The sequence below is a fragment of the Rhamphochromis sp. 'chilingali' genome (assembly GCF_963969265.1).
Source record: "Rhamphochromis sp. 'chilingali' genome assembly, chromosome: 6".
In the NCBI taxonomy this organism is placed as follows: Eukaryota; Metazoa; Chordata; class Actinopteri; order Cichliformes; family Cichlidae; genus Rhamphochromis; species Rhamphochromis sp. 'chilingali'.
This window is the reverse complement of record NC_137933.1, coordinates 26904263-26923706: the sequence shown is the minus strand read 5'-3', so window position 1 is coordinate 26923706 and position 19444 is coordinate 26904263. Positions and strand designations below refer to the sequence as shown.

General features: G+C 37.5%; 1 protein-coding gene across 1 annotated transcript in view; it reads left to right on the top strand.

The window, feature by feature from the left end:
• Positions 1-19444, top strand: part of LOC308398014 (CUB and sushi domain-containing protein 1-like) — a gene marked incomplete at its 5' end in the record, with an annotated part of 495403 nt that overhangs the window by 288005 nt on the left and 187954 nt on the right. Inside the window, 3 exons of the mRNA XM_080884378.1 lie at positions 5139-5251; positions 7282-7359; positions 16036-16117. Coding sequence (XP_080740504.1) covers positions 5139-5251; positions 7282-7359; positions 16036-16117 — 273 coding nt within the window. The remainder of the gene's footprint in view (positions 1-5138; positions 5252-7281; positions 7360-16035; positions 16118-19444) is intronic.

Below are 19444 nucleotides of genomic sequence, written 5' to 3'. Positions count from 1 at the left end.
AAACTCAAGAATTTGCATGAGGATTTTGAAAAAGTAGTGTTTAATAATAATCAAGTCGGTAAAATGCTCATTCGTTTTTCTGCGACTGAGACAGTCCCCAAGTTGCTCTTCATACACATGACATTCAACATTAGATTCTTTTGTAGCAGCTTGACCTCGGTGGTCTATCATAGTAATGCTTTAGTGTGCAAGTCCTTGATCATTTGAACTGACCCTCTGGCCTCTATACTTATCTGGAAGTTCAAAGAGCACCACAACCAGCCTGCAGCATCTGTAGATGAACCTTGTCCATCCTCAGAGCCTTTTCATGACACATTCAATGACTGCCAAAGAAAGAGGCTAGATATTTTTTCTCCAAATGTTGTCTTTCTTCCTATTTGTTCTGCTCTCATGTCCCTCTGTTACATCTCATTTCTCCTCCGTTTAGATCTCCTGCTTTCTGATCCTTTCCCGCTGCTTCTCCCTCGTTCCCCTTCGTGCAACTGCCAGTCCTCCTCTTACTCTCTTTTTCTCCACTTTGTGACACATCACTTGTCCTGTTATTACATTTACATTTTAAATTATGTTTACTGTCTGTGGGACTGCCGGTGTGTGTCTCTGTGTGTATCAGTGTAAAAAGGGTGAGTGTGACATTTAAAGTAGCATTGTAGCCAGGTTTTGCACTAAGGAGTGGGAATAAACAGCTATCTGTTGTGGATGATGTGCTTTACACTTGTGACCTGTATACAATAATTTATTTTTACTGTGGCTTTTTGCCATTTTACAGATGCACACATCCACAGGGATTTGCAGTAAGTGCAACAATGCAGTAAGGTTAAAAATATGTATTTGCAGCAATTCAAGCAGCCAGTCAGAAGAGTAGGTGCCAAAACATTGGTGCCCCAGTAGTATAAAGTTGTGCGTCTGTGTTTATCTTCGTATCACAAAAAGGCTAGTTGCCCTAACAATAGAAAAGTGCTAGAATATTCCCACAAATAGCTCTCTGCTGGTCTTGGTTTACTTGTCCATCTCCTCTCTGCTGCATGACTTGGCCTCACGTCTTCTGTTCCCTTCTCCCCCCCCCCCTGGCCTGTCAAACATCTCCTTTTCTCTTTTCCCCTCTCCAGTGTTTTCATCTTTCATATTTCTTGAGTTTTGTAAACATTCCTCTCTCTCTCTTCCCTGACATGTTCATCTTTGTTTTATCCTCACAGCTTAATTCTTTATGTGATTTTATTTTTTATTTATTTTTGCTCTTTCCATCCCTCCTCTCATTTTCCTTTCCAGCATCACTTTCTTTCTCATTCATCTCCACTCTTTGCAATCTCGTATTAGTATTGCCCAACCTCATTTAGGCTTGACTCTTTCTCTCTCCCTTTATCACTTTGACCTCTCAAAGCAACTAGTCTAATCCTTCTCTTCCTGTTCATTTAAGTGACTTTCTCGCTCTCACCTCCTCTTCAGTGTTTTTCCTTCCGATTATTTCTTCTTTGCTCGTGTCTTTCTTTTAAGCTCTCTTTCACTTGCGTTTATTCTTCTGTGGAAAAACCTCCTGTTCCACCTATCCTTCACGTCTCTCCTCTCTTCTTCTCCTGTTTCCTTTTTTGTCAAGCATGCTTGTTTTTGAAAGATTAAGGGAATCTCTCTTTTCATTTGCTTCTCCTCCTTTTCTACCTTTCTTTTTAGTTCACTCTCATCTCCCACATCCCTTGTTCTGTCTCCTCTCTGACCCCTTGTCTCACTCTCACTCCAGTGTCAGGCAGGACGCCAGTACGCATGAATAATGGAAGAGAGGCAGCATATCATGCATTTTTTTCTTTCTCTTCTTAACATTTCCCCCACCTCTCTTTATTTTCGAGACATATAAGAATTTACTACCCTGTATTAAATTAAACTCTGTATATAAACAAGATTGTAATCGTTTAAGCCCTATAATATCTGGAGTGCATGAGAACCTTTTAATTACAACTTTTAGGTCTTCAAGGCTTATTCAGAATACTTACTTTTCTAAAATGTCGACACACACATAAATGCACTTCAGCTGGTTATTAATGTACTAACGCATTGGACCACACCTCTTAATCTTTGAATTCAGGTCTTCTCAGGTCTATTGCCATAGGGGTATAATATAAAGCACCTAGCCATGAAATCATTGGTCCTTCTAAAGAGCTCACTTGTGGCAGACCACATATGGGCATGGGGACAGGAAAGTCATCTCAGTGCAGCTGATTCAGTAACTGCTTTCCAGAGTTCCACACTTCCTCTGGTATTAACATCTGCAAAGAAAACTGTGCACTGGAAGCAATGGTTTTCACAGGCCAAGCAACTCCTGTAGTGTGTAGCTGGTCTGGTGCATTTGTCCATATCGTGTATCTAACCCAATCATGAGAATCAGAAAGAAAGGTCATTTGAATGACTTCAAACATTGTATGGTTCTTGGTTCCAGTCGGGCTGGCGTGAGCATTTCAGAAACTGCTGATCTGCTGGGATTTTCCCACACAACCGTTTCTAGGGGTAACAGATAATAGTCTGAAAAGGAGAAAATATCCGGTGAGTGGCAATTCTCCCGGTGAAAATGCTTGTTGATGCCAGAGGTCAGAGGAGAATGGCCAGAATGCTTCGAGTTTACAGGGCGGCAACAGTAACTCACGGTAAAGTGCAATCACCTGAAAATGCAGGTATCTGTACTTTACTTGAGTATGTATTACTTTACTTTAAGTATATATTTATTTGAGTGTTGAGTATTTTAGTTGTGCTTTGTTACTTTCCACCTTTGCTTCTTATGCAGCGGTGCATTAGTAACAAAATAACATAACTTAATATAGCACTCTAGCACTTAGCTATAAAAACTGGATAAAATGTAAATGTTGCTTCATGTTTCTTTCCTCTGTTTAAGATAGTTAGGAAAGCACATATATATATAGAGAGAGATTGATATTATACATTAATAGAGTGATATAATGTACTCATATGTAATGTATTAGTAATATATATAAGTACAGCCATAATGGAGCATTGCTTACTTTCTCTTTAGTGAACTTTGTATAAAAAATGTTCCTCTGTGGTAAGTTTTTGATTGAATCTGACTTTAGTCAAAGAGAAAACAGCACAGTCTAGCACTGTATCCTTATGTAACTATAAGCTGTTTCATCATATAGACCTTTCCTTTTTTCTTTTTTCTTTTTTTTTACATCAGACAGGTTGTCTGAGAACATCTTCTGCCAGGCTAGGCTGAGATAAAATTGCACATTCTCTTGAAATCATTGTAAAGGTTCGCTGAAGTTTTGAAACACAAAATAAATACTGCAATAACAAGCCTATATATCCTTTGTTGATGTTTGTAGGGAGCCCCATCCTTTTTAGTCTAGTTTTCATATCATGCACTATATTTTTTGTGTTAATGTGCCACACGACAAGACATTTATATTTAAATGCTCTCACTGATAAAGACTGCTAGTTGACTCTCTGAGAGATGACACATCACACTACAGTACTGGAGCTTTTCACTGTGTGTACTATAGTGTTATATCGCCTCGGGGTAGATACATTGGCAGGGTTTTTTTTATCCTCTTACAGATTTTCTTCTTTTTTTCCCTCAGATTTTTTAGTTGATAACCCAGCTTTATTGACAGTATCAAATCTAATCAAAGAATCAAATCAATGAGGTTCTCTAAGAAGCTCTCTAATTACATTTTTCTTTTTAATTTTTTATAGTTTATTCCCTCGTTTTCTTCATGAGTATTTGTAACTTGCTCTCTCTAGTCTACTCAGTGTAACTGCGGCATTATTAAAGGGCAGTAAGTGTGGCGCTTGTTGCTCTAGAGAGGTTGATAGAACATGAGCTTCCAGGCAGCATCTCCTACATCATTTCCTCGCTTCTCTGTGTGCATCGTTTTTTCCGTACTTTTTGTTTTATTCTTTTTAACGCCGTGTTGGTTGCCGTTGGTAAAGAAAAGTAACAGAAGCTAAATCTGATGTAAGACTTACCATAGGGTACTGACTTATCCTCTTAGTAGGGATGGTTAAAAAATGTGTGAAGTTATTTCTTTTTTCTTCTGCTTTACTATCAACAGCCCCCTCTTTTACTTAACTTTCCCCTGTAGGGTTTGGTGTTTATTGTGATTGTGTGTGAAACTCAGATAGTTTCTAGCCCAGCTCTTATGAAATCAGGACTTTTTTTTCAAAGTCACTAAGCATTATATCCTAATTCAGTCAACTTTACAAAATAGATAAGTCTTGTTTTTCAGTTAACAAAGTTGCTTTTTCTTATTTTTTTTGCTGATGAATTTTTATAACAAATTTTACAGCTTTTTTGTTTTTTTTTGCAAATGTATTTTTTTTTTCAGCAAGGACTTCCCTCAATGGAAACCACTTAGACACTGAAGTAGGACTGTGACCAGTACAAGTGCACACATTATGCTTTTGGTGAGGGTTGATCATAATGGGAATGGATAATATCATTCACTTCCCACATCTGCATTTCCAAACCAGTGGAACAAATTGCCTTTTTGCAAAAACCTCTTTAAATTATAGCCAGCCTTTGTACCATGGAGGACAAATCAAAGGGACTCAAAAATTATACCTTGAACTCACTAGAAACCTCTCTCTACACTGGCACATTTTCATATTTTCACATGAAACATAGATCCAGTAGTTTTTCTGCACCTCTGTGCTCTGCCTTGCATATCTTACATATTTACAGTTGTTTGTCAATAGGCATTTTGCTACATTTTTCACAGTAGCTGATCATGCTGGTAATTTGTAATTAGAGATCAGCACTTTCTTCCAACAACTACATTGTGCATTTTTTTTCTTGCTCTTGCTATAACAGACTGTTGTGATAAACATAATTTATCTCTGAAGGAGGGTGTAAACCTCTATCTAATATTCAGCATGTTGCTATACTTGCCACTAGAGAAAAGTAGAAATATATTTCACATCGACAAAATAAAGCAAAATTCACTGTAGATGGACTCTGTGTTTCAAATGACTGCCTTGTGATGTTGTGCTGTACTGTCCACAGCGTCGTACGACACAGTAAGGAGCACAGCGCTATGAATATTAGAATATCCTTACGTCTTAGGTTTGGTATTTGTCTGCATCAATCATGTTCAGTTTATGTTTTGTTCTTAATAAAGTTCTTGTTTGCTTACTTCCAGGCTGACTGGTACAACTCTGCCTTCGCCAGTGATTTCAAATAAGAACTGGGTTCGGATACATTTCACCTCCGACAGCAATCACAGAAGAAAAGGATTCAGTGCTCAGTATCAAGGTATTACTCTTTCAGACATACCTTTTATGTCTCTGTAGTTTTTACCACTGTGTTATACTTATAATTACTTGTATGTAGTGTGTGTATGCATCACTGTGTGTTTGAAAATTATGCTGTTTCGAACACATTTACAAACGATCCCACACATTAGTTACATTAGTTGTTGTTGTTATTATTATTATTATTATTATAAAAAGTGCTTTAAATCAACTCATTGGACTAGATGGGATTTTCCTGCCTGACTGATCAGTTATGTCGCTTAATGAGTATATTAAGGTAGGGCTGCTCAATTAATCGAATTTTAATCACGATTACGATCTGGGCTTTCAACGATCATTAAAAATGACTGAGCCGATTATTAGCCCCTCCCTCATTTATCCGCGACACCTTAAAGGCCGGTCCGTGAAAATATTGTCGGGCATAAACCGGTCCGTGGCGCAAAAAAGGTTGGAGACCGCTGATTAAGAGGACCCGAGGGAAGCTCGGAAAGCTAAGCAGAAGTTATTTGGAGAGTGACTGCCGTTGGTTGAAAAGAGAGTTAAAAAAAAAACTTCAGTGGTGTTGCACACTATTTTATATTATTTTTTTAAAGTCATTGTTAACCCTTTAAAGCCGGTCAGAGCAGCACGCTCCGTTTTGCGTAACTATTTTTAAATCCCTGTAGAACCTGAACCGTGTAAGCTAGCGCAATAATTTGTTTTGCATATGAAACCGGAGGAGTTGTACTTACATCTTATGCCATCAGCTTGTCCTCGGTCACGGTTTCGTTCCACATATAAGCTTTGCAAAAATTGCATAAAAAGCGCTTGCAGGAACAAAAACATAATATTCCAGAAACACGCTTTGCCGTTCCTATCAGCTGTTCGTAACACTTCCCACAGTGAAATGATGCACATGCTGTTTTCTTTGCAAATTTGCATCATAGGATTGTTTTTTGTTTTTCCTGCAGTATATAAAAATTGCTGTATCTCCAAAATAAAACTATGAAGACACTCAAAATAAATTTCCTGTTGTTGTAAACTATTTTTTGCAACTTTATTGTATTTAAAGTTTTGAGGGATAAACCTCTTAAATTTCTCCAAGTAGAAATATATGTAAACAAAACAAAAGCGATTTTCAATTTTTTTTGTAGTTTATTGCACTTTTTTGCAATTTATGTAATTACTATGGACTTAATGCATACATATTATTAAAATATGGGCTATAACAGTTGTATTGATGTATAGCAACTTGAAATGCTCCCACAAATGGCACTACAGCATGTAAAAAAATAATATAAGCTCTGGTGGACTTGGTTCTATAGTAGGTCTTAAAGGGTTAAATAAATATCGTCAAATAATCGTGATCTCAATTTCAGTGAAAATAATCGTGATTATCATTTTTGCCATAATCGAGCAGCCCTATATTAAGGTGAATTTCAGTTTCCATATGATGGATCAGATTTAATTGGCTGCTCCCAACACAAAGCACAGTGATCCAAGACTGGTCTGTCTTCCTGCATATCTTGCTTCCTGACTTGTCTTCATCTGTTTTGTCGCTGTCTCTGTCTTCCTCAGCTATTTTTCTTTTCTCAAGTCATTGGTGCGTCTACTATTTCCTGTGCCTGTGTGTGTCTGCGTGAGCGAGAGGGATCGGGAGAGAGATGTGCTTTTTATGCCATCTCTGTTTCTCAGTGGAATGCAGTTTAGTTGTAGCACAGATTTTCCTGTTATTCTCGGCAGTGCTGCCACTTAGGATAAAATAGATTGAATAAATTTTAATGCTGCTCATCTCTTTTGCTGCCCCCTTTTCCCCTTTGTCCTCACTTTTCTGTTTCCTTCAGTTTCTTTTGCTGTTTCCTGTTCTAATTATAAATTTGTTGTGGATTTGTAAGTGCAAGGGGGTGAGAAGCATTTCTTGGATTGCACGCATAGGTGCACCAAATAGCAACCCCCTAAAATAATTAGTGTTATGCAAAAAAGACAAACAATTAAATCTTTAAAAAATGTGATGTATAATTAAATGAATAACTGCTAATTTCCTTCCCACAGTGAAGAAAGCAATCGAGCTGAAGTCTAGAGGGGTAAAAATGATGCCCAGCAAAGACTCCAGTCACAAAAACGCTGTCTGTAAGTACCCTACAATCTGCCGTGGTTTTGTGTGCTGATGCAGATGCTGTGACCACGTTGTTTAGATGGCATTGCATTACACATTTGGTCAAACATATTTAAACACACACACACACACACACAGAAATGTTGTATATATGCAAGGACACAGGGGATGCATCCATGTTTGATGTGGCAGGAGAAGTGATTTCATCTATTTTTCAATGAGGTCGACTTACTAGGAGACAGGAATTGGTATCATGCTCTCCTTTTCTTTCTGTTTCTTGTAGCAGGTTACTTAATCCTTTCTTAGTACTTTTTTGAGTACTAGTATCAGAATATTAGAAGCAAAAATAAACAAATAAATAAAAACACAAGTTTTAAATATATCTAAATAAAAAACAGTGGATTGATTTAATTTGACTATATAGTATTATAGTTTCCATTAGTTCCCATCTATTACATATTTATTAGTGATACATTAATGCAAAAGTAGCATTGTCTAAGTCTGACAGGTTTAGTCTGCTAGTTCCTAAACTAGAGATCAGACCCTCCAGAGAGCCAGCGAATAGAATAGATCAGAATAGAATAGCTCTTTATTGTCATTGTACATGTACAACAAAGCTGCGACCAAACTGTGCCAGAATGACATATATAAAGTGTAAACAGCAGGAAATAACAAACAGGAGAAATATATACAAAACAAGGGGAATATATGCAAAAATAAGAGACAGTTACACAACAGAGAACAATTAAGTCTGTGGTATTGTAAAAGTAAGGAAAAAACTGCTGCTACAAAAACTATTTTTTCATCATTTGTACTTTTCATGAGTCTTTACTTGATGTGAAAGATTATAACCAAATATGTTTTGTTGCTTAGCACCCATATCCTTGTGTTAGATTCCCACACCAGTATCGCACCAGTATTTTGTGTGTGCTTTCTGATTATTTATACGTTTTTAGTAAGGTGTCAGGAAGAGCAAACTTCAGTGTAGCACAGTGATTTACTTCCTGCTGACTGCCACTCTTGCTTCCAGTGGCACTCTTTACCCATTTAACTTTTTTAAACTACATAAATTTCCAAAAGTGGGCACAATAAAGCGTTGGTGTTGCTCGGCCAACACTGAAAGTGTTCCCACTGTGTCTTATTCATGGCCCCTGGAGGTGCAGCCAAGAATCCAGAAAGAGACACTGAAATCATTATTGCACAGACTAGAAACAGCCTGTCTGTTAGATTCTAAGTCAGTAAAGAAAGTGAAGCGTCTCACAGAGCAGGAGGGCAAAGACCAAAAATTCTGAAGTGCTTCTTTAATTTCTGTTCTGCCCCCTTTTTCTTTTGCTAAGCTCCCCACTTGACTATTTTCCCATATTGCAGTGCAAATAGTCTGCACATTATTTGCATATAGTACACTGTATATCATCTGAGTGGGATTTATTTTGGTGAAAGCTACAATGAAAGCCAGACTTTCTACTTGAATATAAATATATCCATAAGGCAAGGCTAGCAGCTAGATAAGCCAAGAAAAACATAAAAAACCCAATAAGATCAGAGCCCAGAATGACTTACTGGATAAAAATGTTTATTTTAAGTAAAAAAAAAAAAATCACTGTTTTTGCTGTTGCCCATGAGGTACTGTATTTATCCAACCTCAGAGTTTTTCTGTTTTAAACATGAATAATAAAATCCTGGTTTCATTTAAAATAGTTTAAAGGACAACCAGGCATAGCTTGGAAGAATATTTAAGAACGTATGGTGGAACTGCAAAGTAATACTGTTCTTAAAAGTCCAAAGCAGTGACTGTAGATTTGTGCAGTTTTAAATAACCTTAATTTTTGTTGTTCAGTGCACCAGTTTGCAGCATCCTGCCAGAAAAAAATGTCTCCTTTTGAGATGAAACACAACTGGTGTGTTTTTTTCTTTGAAATATAAAAGCAGCCAGTTCTCTGACAAAAAAAAAATAAGCCCAAAGCTTTGTCAGTGGAACTTTCAAGATGATTTATTACTAATACGCCAATGATTTGTTCGAATGCTGGCAAGTAATGTGTAATTGTTGTAGAGTTTAAAAGATTTCTCTCTAGAGGCTGCGTTTAACCATTAAGTATTTACTCCGATTCAGCTTTGTGATATCTCAAACCCAAAAGAACTGTCTCTGCTAACTATTAGACATGCAGTGATTAGAATAGATCACTTGTTATTTAGGAAAGCAAGGGGATAATCTGTGGAAGTCTTCTGCTTTTATGTGGACCTAAGGAGAAATAGTTTTCACCTCAGTGGCAGCTAATGGGAAACCAAATAAAGTTAAACACTATATTGACCACAAGGAAGCAAAACAATAAATTTAGCCGTAAATAAGACAAATATCTCTACAGTCTCTGATGGCAGACATATGTCTTGGCAGCTTGGAGATGCCCCGTAAACAGCATTCCGATTCTGTGACACGGGCTTTTAATTATCACAGAAGCCCAGCCTCATACCTCATCCATCCCTTAGCGTTTAACTTCATAATAGAATCCTCATCAATAATTCTGCCGATTTACACGCTCAGCCAAGCATGCACTGCCGCAATTAACATTAGTGTGGCGCTTTTTGTGTGAACGTATGTGCACGTGTGAAGGGAAATTCTCATGTGCTTTTGTGCTTCTCCATGTGTTGCTGCAATTAATATTTAAACTGGTCTGCACTCTGCGTATTTGAGTGTGTGCATGATTATATAAGGAGTTCCTGGGGCACGTCAGTTTATTATAGTCTTCAATGATATGACGCTGGGTAAAGAACATACCTTTACTTAGATTTACTAAAGTACACACACACAGTCCAGACTCACACATGACCATAACCAAAGTTGTTTCCATATAAAGAATATCTGAAGTCAGAAAGTAATGGTTGGTACTTGTTACAAGAAGCTGGCAAACATAATATCTTGTTATGAGGTAAATTTCTTTCCAAATGTAAATCTTTTATAATGCATGGTGACATATAGTGTTATGTTTTGTATGTATTACCCCAAGAAATAGACTCAGTAAAACTCTGCTGGAGAAAAAAATAAGTTGACCTTTTAAATTGGTTTTGCAGGAGAGAAATTCTCTGTATGTTGTAAAATAACTGTAATCACCAGTGGTTTATATATGCTGAAAGATTCAAAAGTAACTATCCCACTTGTAAAATTGTTATTGCACTTAAGCACATTAGCTTCGTTATCCATAATCATTATGTGGAGCCAAAGCATAGTGATGATAATTACTTATTACTGTGTAGTCCAGGGAGCCCTTTAGCCTCTGCAGCTCTGGAAATAAATTAGAAATTTACCTCACCTTGGGCCCATGTTCATTGAAAACGTGCTCACATGCTTGTCATGGGGACCAAAGCTGAGTAGATGTGGGTTCACATTGGCTGAGCAAGGTTATCCCAGTGTAGACCATCAGGTTGGCAACCAGGGCCATTAAAATATTTTAAAAAAGGAAATCCAAGGTCCACGTTTGGTCCTCAACTAGTCTTTGAACAACACTTCTGTAGACTAAATGACTCCCAGTGGTAATATTATAGCTCTGTGGTGAAGAATCTGCAGTCTTTATGCAATATGTAATCATTACAAAGAACCAGACTGATGGTAATGAGTTTTACCTGTCTAGAGAGTGGAGTGCTTATGAATCATAATCTAAAAGACTGTCTGTAACAGCCTCAAGCTTATATTAAAGCACATTCTAATACACACACAAGTACAGATTTAAATAGGTTCACAGACGGTCGGTTTATGAATAATTTTCATACATGCTATTGATAAAAATCTTACACAATCTAAAGGATGAGATCATTAAAATACACAGCTACAAACTCAGAGTGGTATGTAAAGCAACCCGAAATAATTTCGCTGAGACCAACCCATGGCGGAGTCGCCCTCTCTCAGCAGTAACATTAGCTTACTGCTGAGGATGTGTCATAATTATAGAGAGGCTGAAAGATTGTGATTAAGGAGCGTTACTCCCAAGACAATGACGTACAACTGTAATGAATGATCATTGTGGAAGCGTAATTTATAATCAGTGTTTTCTTTAGGCTTGTCGGGCAATATGGTGCTGGGCCACAGACTACTCGAAAGAAAGAAACACAACCACTTAATATGTAACTTTGTCAGATAGCATAACACCACAGCTAAATAGTTTGGAGGAAACGTCACAGGCACGCTTTCAAAAATATTATGTAATTATGGGTTTGTTCACTCTCATACTGTACGTCTTATATGCGAAAATTTGATGAACTCAACGTAATAGCGTGGGGCCGGAGGGCTGTAGACTTTAGCTCTTGGGTTGATTGACCTGTGAACATGAGAAGGTGGAGGAGAAAAAGAGGGCAGATTGGATAAGAGGCAACAAGAAGAGGGCAGCGCAAGAGAGTATATCAACAATAGACACTTCACACATTTCTCCCGTCATCCTGCAGGCATCTGAAGTGCACCTCAAAAGCTCTTAGCTGAAACACATCAGCTGATCGCACACACACACACACCAGCATACGCTCTAACACTCTCACTGCTCCTGCTTTTCTCTTTATGGCCCTGTTTCTTTTGTATTCTTGTCTTTTACTTGTTAATAACTAAACATCTATGCTTCGTTGCTTTGCATTCTCACTTCGAATGTGTTTATTTGTTTCTTTGGATTGCTCTGTAAGTCTGTAAAAAAGTATTCAACTTCCCTGCGTCCCTTTCATGCTTATTTTTAAGACTTTGCGAAACTTTAAAGTTTTTAAAAGTGTTGTCAGTAACGTTCAAACTCAAAGACCACCGGTTTGTACACATTATTGTTTTCTACAGTTAAAAAATACAACACGTAATCCTAAATTTAAGACTCCAGTTTTATTGATTTAAATTTAATGGATTGTTTTGGGGGCTTTCCATAAAATTTCATTTGCATGAGTCTGTTCTAGAGTTTATGATGTCCAGAACTAATGACTCATGATTCACTCTTGTCTTTAAAAAATGGTGTCACCTCCAGTCTGGCTGCTGTGATGTATAGTGGTGATGGCAGTAGCTGCATAATCTCTTTATGCTTGTTGCATACACAATGACTAAAGCTAATGGTTTCGTGCTGACTCTAAAATTAAATAAATAAACAGCAACTACAATAACAACAGAGCAAATGTTCTGTAACTCCTGGAAGATTCATGTTTGTTCAGCCACTTTGGTTCCTCAGTAATCTTCGGGCTGGGAGGTGGGCCCTTTTTTTCATAGAGAAATTACATTTTCTGTACAATGTACTATTGCAGCACCTGCTGTTACAGGCTTTTTAGCATTGGCGATGTGACAGTGAAGTTTGTTGTCATATTGGTTCAGTGTTATAAAAAAGCAAAAAACAAACACAGCCCAAAGTTGAATTAATCAATAGAAGATTAATTCAAAGTGTTGAAATACTGATCTCACTATATATTTTGTGTAAAAATACTCATGGCTATACTGATTTTACTATCAATGATCACTCCTTTTAAGTTTAAGCAACAGTTGCATTGAAGTCAGTTTAATAAATCAAGCTGTGCTGGTGTTGTGCTGGAATATCCTTTCTTCAAATAAGTGAGTGAATTGTACAAAACATCAGTAACACCCATCAAACTACCAGATCAATCGTTTATATTCAGTTAAATTAAAAAAAAAAAACCCTGACAGCGTCAATCAAACCTGAACACTGTTATCTTTGTTAACGTATCAATCGATTGGTTTGGAGTGTTTGCTTGTAACTTGTAACCACAGCTGCTAAAAATTAACTAATAGTAACTTGTGTCTTATTTTGGCTCAAATGGCAGAAAGTTACTGAGGTAAAGGAATACTAAACGTATACAGGCACCAATGAGCAAACAAATCCTTTTTCGTTGTTGTTGTTTTTAATTGAATTGAGTTTATTTATTGAAATACTAAATAAAAAGTTGACTTTTATACATGAAAGGTTTGCTGAGGAGACTTTGATAATATGTAAATTGCACTGTGCGTCATAAGGTTATGTTTAAATGCTGAATGATCTTTTAAGTGCAAATTGGATTAAGTCAGCGTGAGGATTTTTGATATCGGCCCAGCAGTGATATTTGTCCTTTTTTTTCCTACGACAATCTCATGTTGTTTGCATGAGCTGGATTTGTTTCCGCCGTATGAACCTTTTCATTTTTTGCCAATGAAAACCATTTGAACACGAGTGAGAGAGAAAGCAGTGAGCGATCATGAAAGAGAAAGTGCGTTTTAGAGTGTGTCTGTGTGGTGATTTTTTTTTGGACGGAACATCAAAACCACGGCAGAGCAATAAGACAGCTTGTTCTGTTTGCATCATATCGCACACAAACAGTCTATACACTCACAACCTCTCATCGCGCACAAAACACAATCACACAAATGCAGCAAATCATTCATCCATCTTTTATGCTAGGATGCACAAAACTTTGGCATCCCTTTGTAAACTGCAGCTAATGTGAGAGGGGGGGAAAAAGCCGAGGGAGCACGCTGAGAATGCAAAAGTGGAAAGGAGGAGTGAGCGGGAGCAGATACAAACAGAAAACAGGAAGAGAAATAAAAGCAAGTAAGACAGATACCGGAAAAGATGGGCAGAAAGACAGGGTGAAGTGTTCAGAGGTCAGATATTTCACTTTCTCTGGGTAATATTTTATAAGCCTGCAAGATTATTCTCACATGCTTTTCTTCGCACTACACAATTTAGAGCTCTCATTTCCCCGCACTTTTACTTATTTCCTATCTCTTTTTTATTTGTGTTTTGCTCACCGTCATTATTCATCCCCAGAGTTCCATTAAGACAGAGCTGGTCTAAACTGGTTTCTTTCATGTTGTCTGGTCTCATTTACATTTACATTATGATTTAGCCATGCAGCAGATGTTCCCACTCTGAGCAAACTCTGAAACCAATTCAATATCGCAAATACAAGCTGGACAAAATTTGTCATGTATCTTGTTTTTGTTTTGTTTTGTTACTGCAGATAGTTGAGAAAGCCAATCAGATTGCAACTTATGCATTTAGGCATGTGACAATTTTCTCTGATGGTACGAGCAGAATTTGGTGAAAAGCATGGATCCACCCTGTATTCCCTTAACTGTTTAGGCTAGTGGTGATATGATTGTGTGGGGGGAATTTTCTTGGGACACTTTGGATCCCTTTGCACAAACTGAGCCTACCTGATCAGTATCAAGTTCATTGTAGCTGACGATGTCCATCCCTTTGGTGTGCCCATCATCAAATGGCTGCTTCCAGCAGGGTAACAGGCACCGTGTCACAAGGCTCAAATCTTCTCAAACTGCTTTATTAAACATGACAGTGAGTTCACTGTACTCAAATGACCTTCACAGTCTCCAGATTTCAACCCAGTAGAGCATCTTTGGGATGTGGTGGAACGGATGGTTGGCATCATGGATGTGCAGCAACTGTGTGATGCTATTATGTCAATATGGACCAAAAAATAGCTCACTAACTATTAATTCTGTAACTGTGGTTGAAAAAAGAAATTCTCACAAACCCAACAGAAAACAAAACATCAGAAAACATAAATGGTCCAAAAGGTCGAGTCCTTGATGAAAGTCATCTGCCTACACACATAACACTGAGTTTTAGATCATTCTTGCACGAGGGAAGAAAGGTGGTCCCGATAATGAAAAGGAGAGTGGAGAAATTACACAGCACTGGGAAGTTCTTAACAGTTAAGCATTAAGACTTTAATAAGCACTCTGTGATATTTTGCCATCGGTTGGTTTTATATTCCCTGCCTGTTTTTTCTTTTATGTCTGAGTCCTGGTATTGAGCATGCTGGCTCCCAATCATGGTTTACTAGGACACTTGATAGAACTGAGCTATTGTTAACAAAATATATTTTACTGTGCCTTTCTGCTATGACAAGTCAAAATGTCAGCCATGAAAGGTCTATTAAACTGCACACAAAATAATTTATATGAAGGCAAACCTGCCTTACATCATAGGTTAAAACCCTGCCTCTGGATCACATTGCAGTACTCCTTATGGCAAGTTTCTGCTTTTACATCTAAGGAAATGCATAGAGCTGATGCAAATTGAAAAGTTAAATGTGAAAAGTCCTCAGTGTCTGGTAAAATAGTTTTTTGGCTGCTTTGGCTGAGTTAAAGCAAGTCTATGTGATCTCCTTTTTAATAAATAAAAGGTGTAAAACTAAACAGTGATAAAGGCTCGTCCATTTCCAGAATTTTGTTTATTCCATCAGTTAAAATTAGAAGTCTTTCAGTGAAAGAAAGAAAACTGTTGTTTGGAACTGTCTTCCTCATTCTTTCCTCAAAACCAGGAATAGCTGAGATTTGCATTTCATAGGCTTTACAGCATTATTTTTTAACACAGAACATAAAAACACACAAAAAAAAGGTTTTCAAGTAAGGATGGACTTTAAATTCCAACTTGAAGAGGTGAGCACATGCCTCTTTTTTAAAATTCTCAAGAACCGCTAGGTGTTAGTTCTCACAGTTGGAGTTATCTTGTTTGTACATCGTGGTTGGACTATAATCACATATTGAAAAATACTCAGAATCCACTTTCATCTCACTGCAAAAGGAGGTATGAAGGCAAATTTAATAAGTTTCCTGTTGGCATAAAAGGATGCATGCAGCCCTCTAAAACTGCTAAATTTCCATGATAGGGTGTAAAATAATATCCTGAAACCAGACACTGCATCCATCTTTCTTTCCTTTCTTTCAGTGGGTCAAAGTGGTCTCGCTGGTGATGTTTGTCCAGATCCTGGAGTTCCCGAAAACGGCAAGAGGATGGGCTCTACTTTCCAGTAAGTGAAGCTGTATTTTGTTTTTAGACTCACCTCTTGAGTCTAAATGTTGTTGTCTCACATGCAGAAATCAGACTGACCTAGAAAGGTCCCAGGTGTTTTGTTGCAATACATTACATTAGCTAACCTGGCACAAGCCATCAAATCATTTGGCTGACATGTGAGTACAGGAATGTTTCCTCAGTGTTTGTTTATTTTCTGCTTGGTTTGAGTTGTTGAAGCATTTTAATTCATAAGTCAGAACAGATTGGCAGTTGGCCACAAAATACTTGTGGTAAACCAGTTAAGTTCTCAGTTTTAATGAAAAAACCTAAATGAGCTCTGCCTACCATGCTCTGCTTTTCCTTAACCTGTCTATTCTACATACACGTTTGATAATGGTCAATACATAAGGAGAGTAAAACTTCTTTAACTAGGTTTGATGACTCCTCTGTACTGTTCTCTCACTTCAAGCGATAGTGTTGTAGTTGGCTGACAAAATTGATCACTGTGTGAGGAACATCTAGTTCTTCTTCATTTTCCGAGAGACTGAAGTGTTTTGTGGTTTATGCATCATTATAAATAATGTATGTCCATTGGGGATGTGTTGTTAGAACATGAGCTTTTTAGATGCAAAGCACCATATGTAACTGGGTTGAAACCTACTTGGAAAAACACAATAAATTGTACAAACAGATGTTTTGTTTAGTGTTTGCTTCACCAGCCGCCCCTACATCAAGAAGTGTCACCTACAGGAAAACAAATTATTAGCAAAAAATGTAATCCTGCAAATTCAGATGTAATCCAGATGTCCCCATCTCATTAAATTTGCAAACACACAAACAATAGTAAAGGGGGGCAATCCAAGAACTCTCTGTGTTAGAGATGTAAGTAGCATGTTAAATGTATGGGACATGTACTTAAATCACCTCTTTTATGTGAAATCAATTCATGACTGTTCATAACAGTATCAACTTTAAAGCTATGACAGAAGAATCAATTCAGAATTAGTTTTCTGCCTGTGGAATCTAACTACCAAACAGCTCTAGCAGCAAATATTCCTACTGCAGTTCAGCTCGAGAGCGAGTTGGGCCGATAGCTTTTTGGGCAATGACATAATTCTCTGAAGTATTGATTAGAGTCTAGGTTAACTTGTTCTACAGCTGAACTGTTGTATGAAAAACATTCTCACAACATTTAGCCCTGTCAAAGCGCTTTCAAAGAGGTGGGTGTCAAAGTCTACAGTCAATATTTTTTAATCACATCACCTTCGGTTTACATCAAGGTCCAAACAATCAAGAACCTGAATAGCAGATTAGACTTAGAAACCAAGATAAAAGTGTGGAGAAGGAAATAAATCATCCAAAGCACACAACGTTATCGATCAAACATGGTTCCGTTTTTTGGCATTTTATGGCTGCCAGTGGAATCTGGCCATTAGTGTTTATTGATGACGTGACTGCTGATAGAAGTAACAGGACGAATTCTGAAGTGTATTGGACTATACTCTCTGCTCAGATTCAGACACATACTGTGAAACTGGTTGGACAGTGTTCATAGTGCACATGAATGATGACCCAAAGCATACTGCAAGAGTAACCCAAGAGTTTCTTGAAGCAAAGAAATTGGATATTCTTCCATTGCCAAGTCAGGGACCTAATCTCAAACCAACAGGTGATTTTTAGTTTCTGAAGACAAAACTGAAGGTGGCTGGAGTAAAGGACTAACAGAATATCTAAATTGCATTGCATCTCAAATGCAGAATATGTTGTTGTTCGTGGGTTTTGGACTTCAGGCTGTCAATGATCGCATTTTTTAAATTTTTTTTTTTTTTTTGTAGCGGAAAACTACAAAATTGCTCTATTATCCAAAAACATATGGACATAGGTGTTTGAAGGGATAGAATATAGACGTATTAGAATTGTTTCCACACACACATATATATATTTTGAAATGTTCTTTCAGCTTTGTTTTCAATTCTTTTTGTAAAATCTGTAAATACATAAGCAAGATGGAGCATGAAATTCCCAGTATTTCATGCTAATGCTTGCAAAGTTAAACTTTTTTTTAAGGCTCTTTGAACATGCAGCTGTGTCTTTACCCTCACCTCAGTCATTAGCTGGTAACCTTCAGTGTTTGGAACAGCTTTGTAGGTGAGAGGAAGGCCATAGAAATCATCCTCATTTTGAATGAACCTTTATTTCCTTTGTCTGATGTACACAATACATAAAATTCAGCTGTTACTCAGATATAATAATAATAATAATAATGGATTGGATTTATATAGCGCTTTTCGGGCCCTCAAAGCGCTTTACAATTCCACTATTCATTCACTCTCACATTCACACACTGGTGGAGGCAGCTACGGTTGTAGCCACAGCTGCCCTGGGGCAGACTGACAGAAGCGAGGCTGCCATATCGCGCCATCGGCCCCTCTGGCCATCACCAGTAGGCGGTAGGTGAAGTGTCTTGCCCAAGGACACAATGACCGAGACTGTCCGAGCCGGGGCTCAAACCGGCAGCCTTCCGGTTACAAGACAAACTGCCAACTCTTTGAGCCACAATCGCCCATTTAGGCTTATAGTACAGTCTTTATATTTGAATACAGTAAGTTCAGCAATCAGCAATGCCACACATATGTCACGATGGCTGTGGCTTTTCAGCTTCTCTCATTTCATGAGTGCAGCTTATGTTATTCAAACAAGTCTCCTTACAGAAAAGTGAATTAATGAACACATCTACATTTAACAGCATAATGAAAGACTGCCTTATTATTTCCTAATGACCCTAATGAGTCAGTTATTATAAGGCATATTCTTCAATGTCTTGCTATTGGCCTTATATTCTCATTTGAGGAATATAAGAAATGTAACAGACATATCTCATATAGCTCTATCCTTTGATACATGTGTATCACACTAGTTTATAATGTGCTGCCCCTTTATTCAAGAAAATAATGTAAACCTCATTCATTTCACTCTGTTGTTCAAATGTAGTCCTGGTTTCAGCTCAATTAAAGGCTGGTTTAGCTACTTCTGTAGTATTATTTATACTGGAGTTTTTCCGAGAGTTAGGACACATGTTGACACACTTTGCAGTTCCTTTTTGACCTAATAGACAATTTTTTGTCCTATTTTATGACCACTATACTATTTCTTTATGGCTTTAATGAAGGAATTATATGATTGTAAAATACTGTATATGGCATATCTTACATTCTGTCCTATAAAAACATTTTCATGTAACAGCAGTCTTGTGCAAGATATACTGTAGAAAGTTGCACAAGTTTTGTATTAAGTTTATTTCATACAATACAGGCTATGCTTTAGACTATTCTAATCGGAGTAA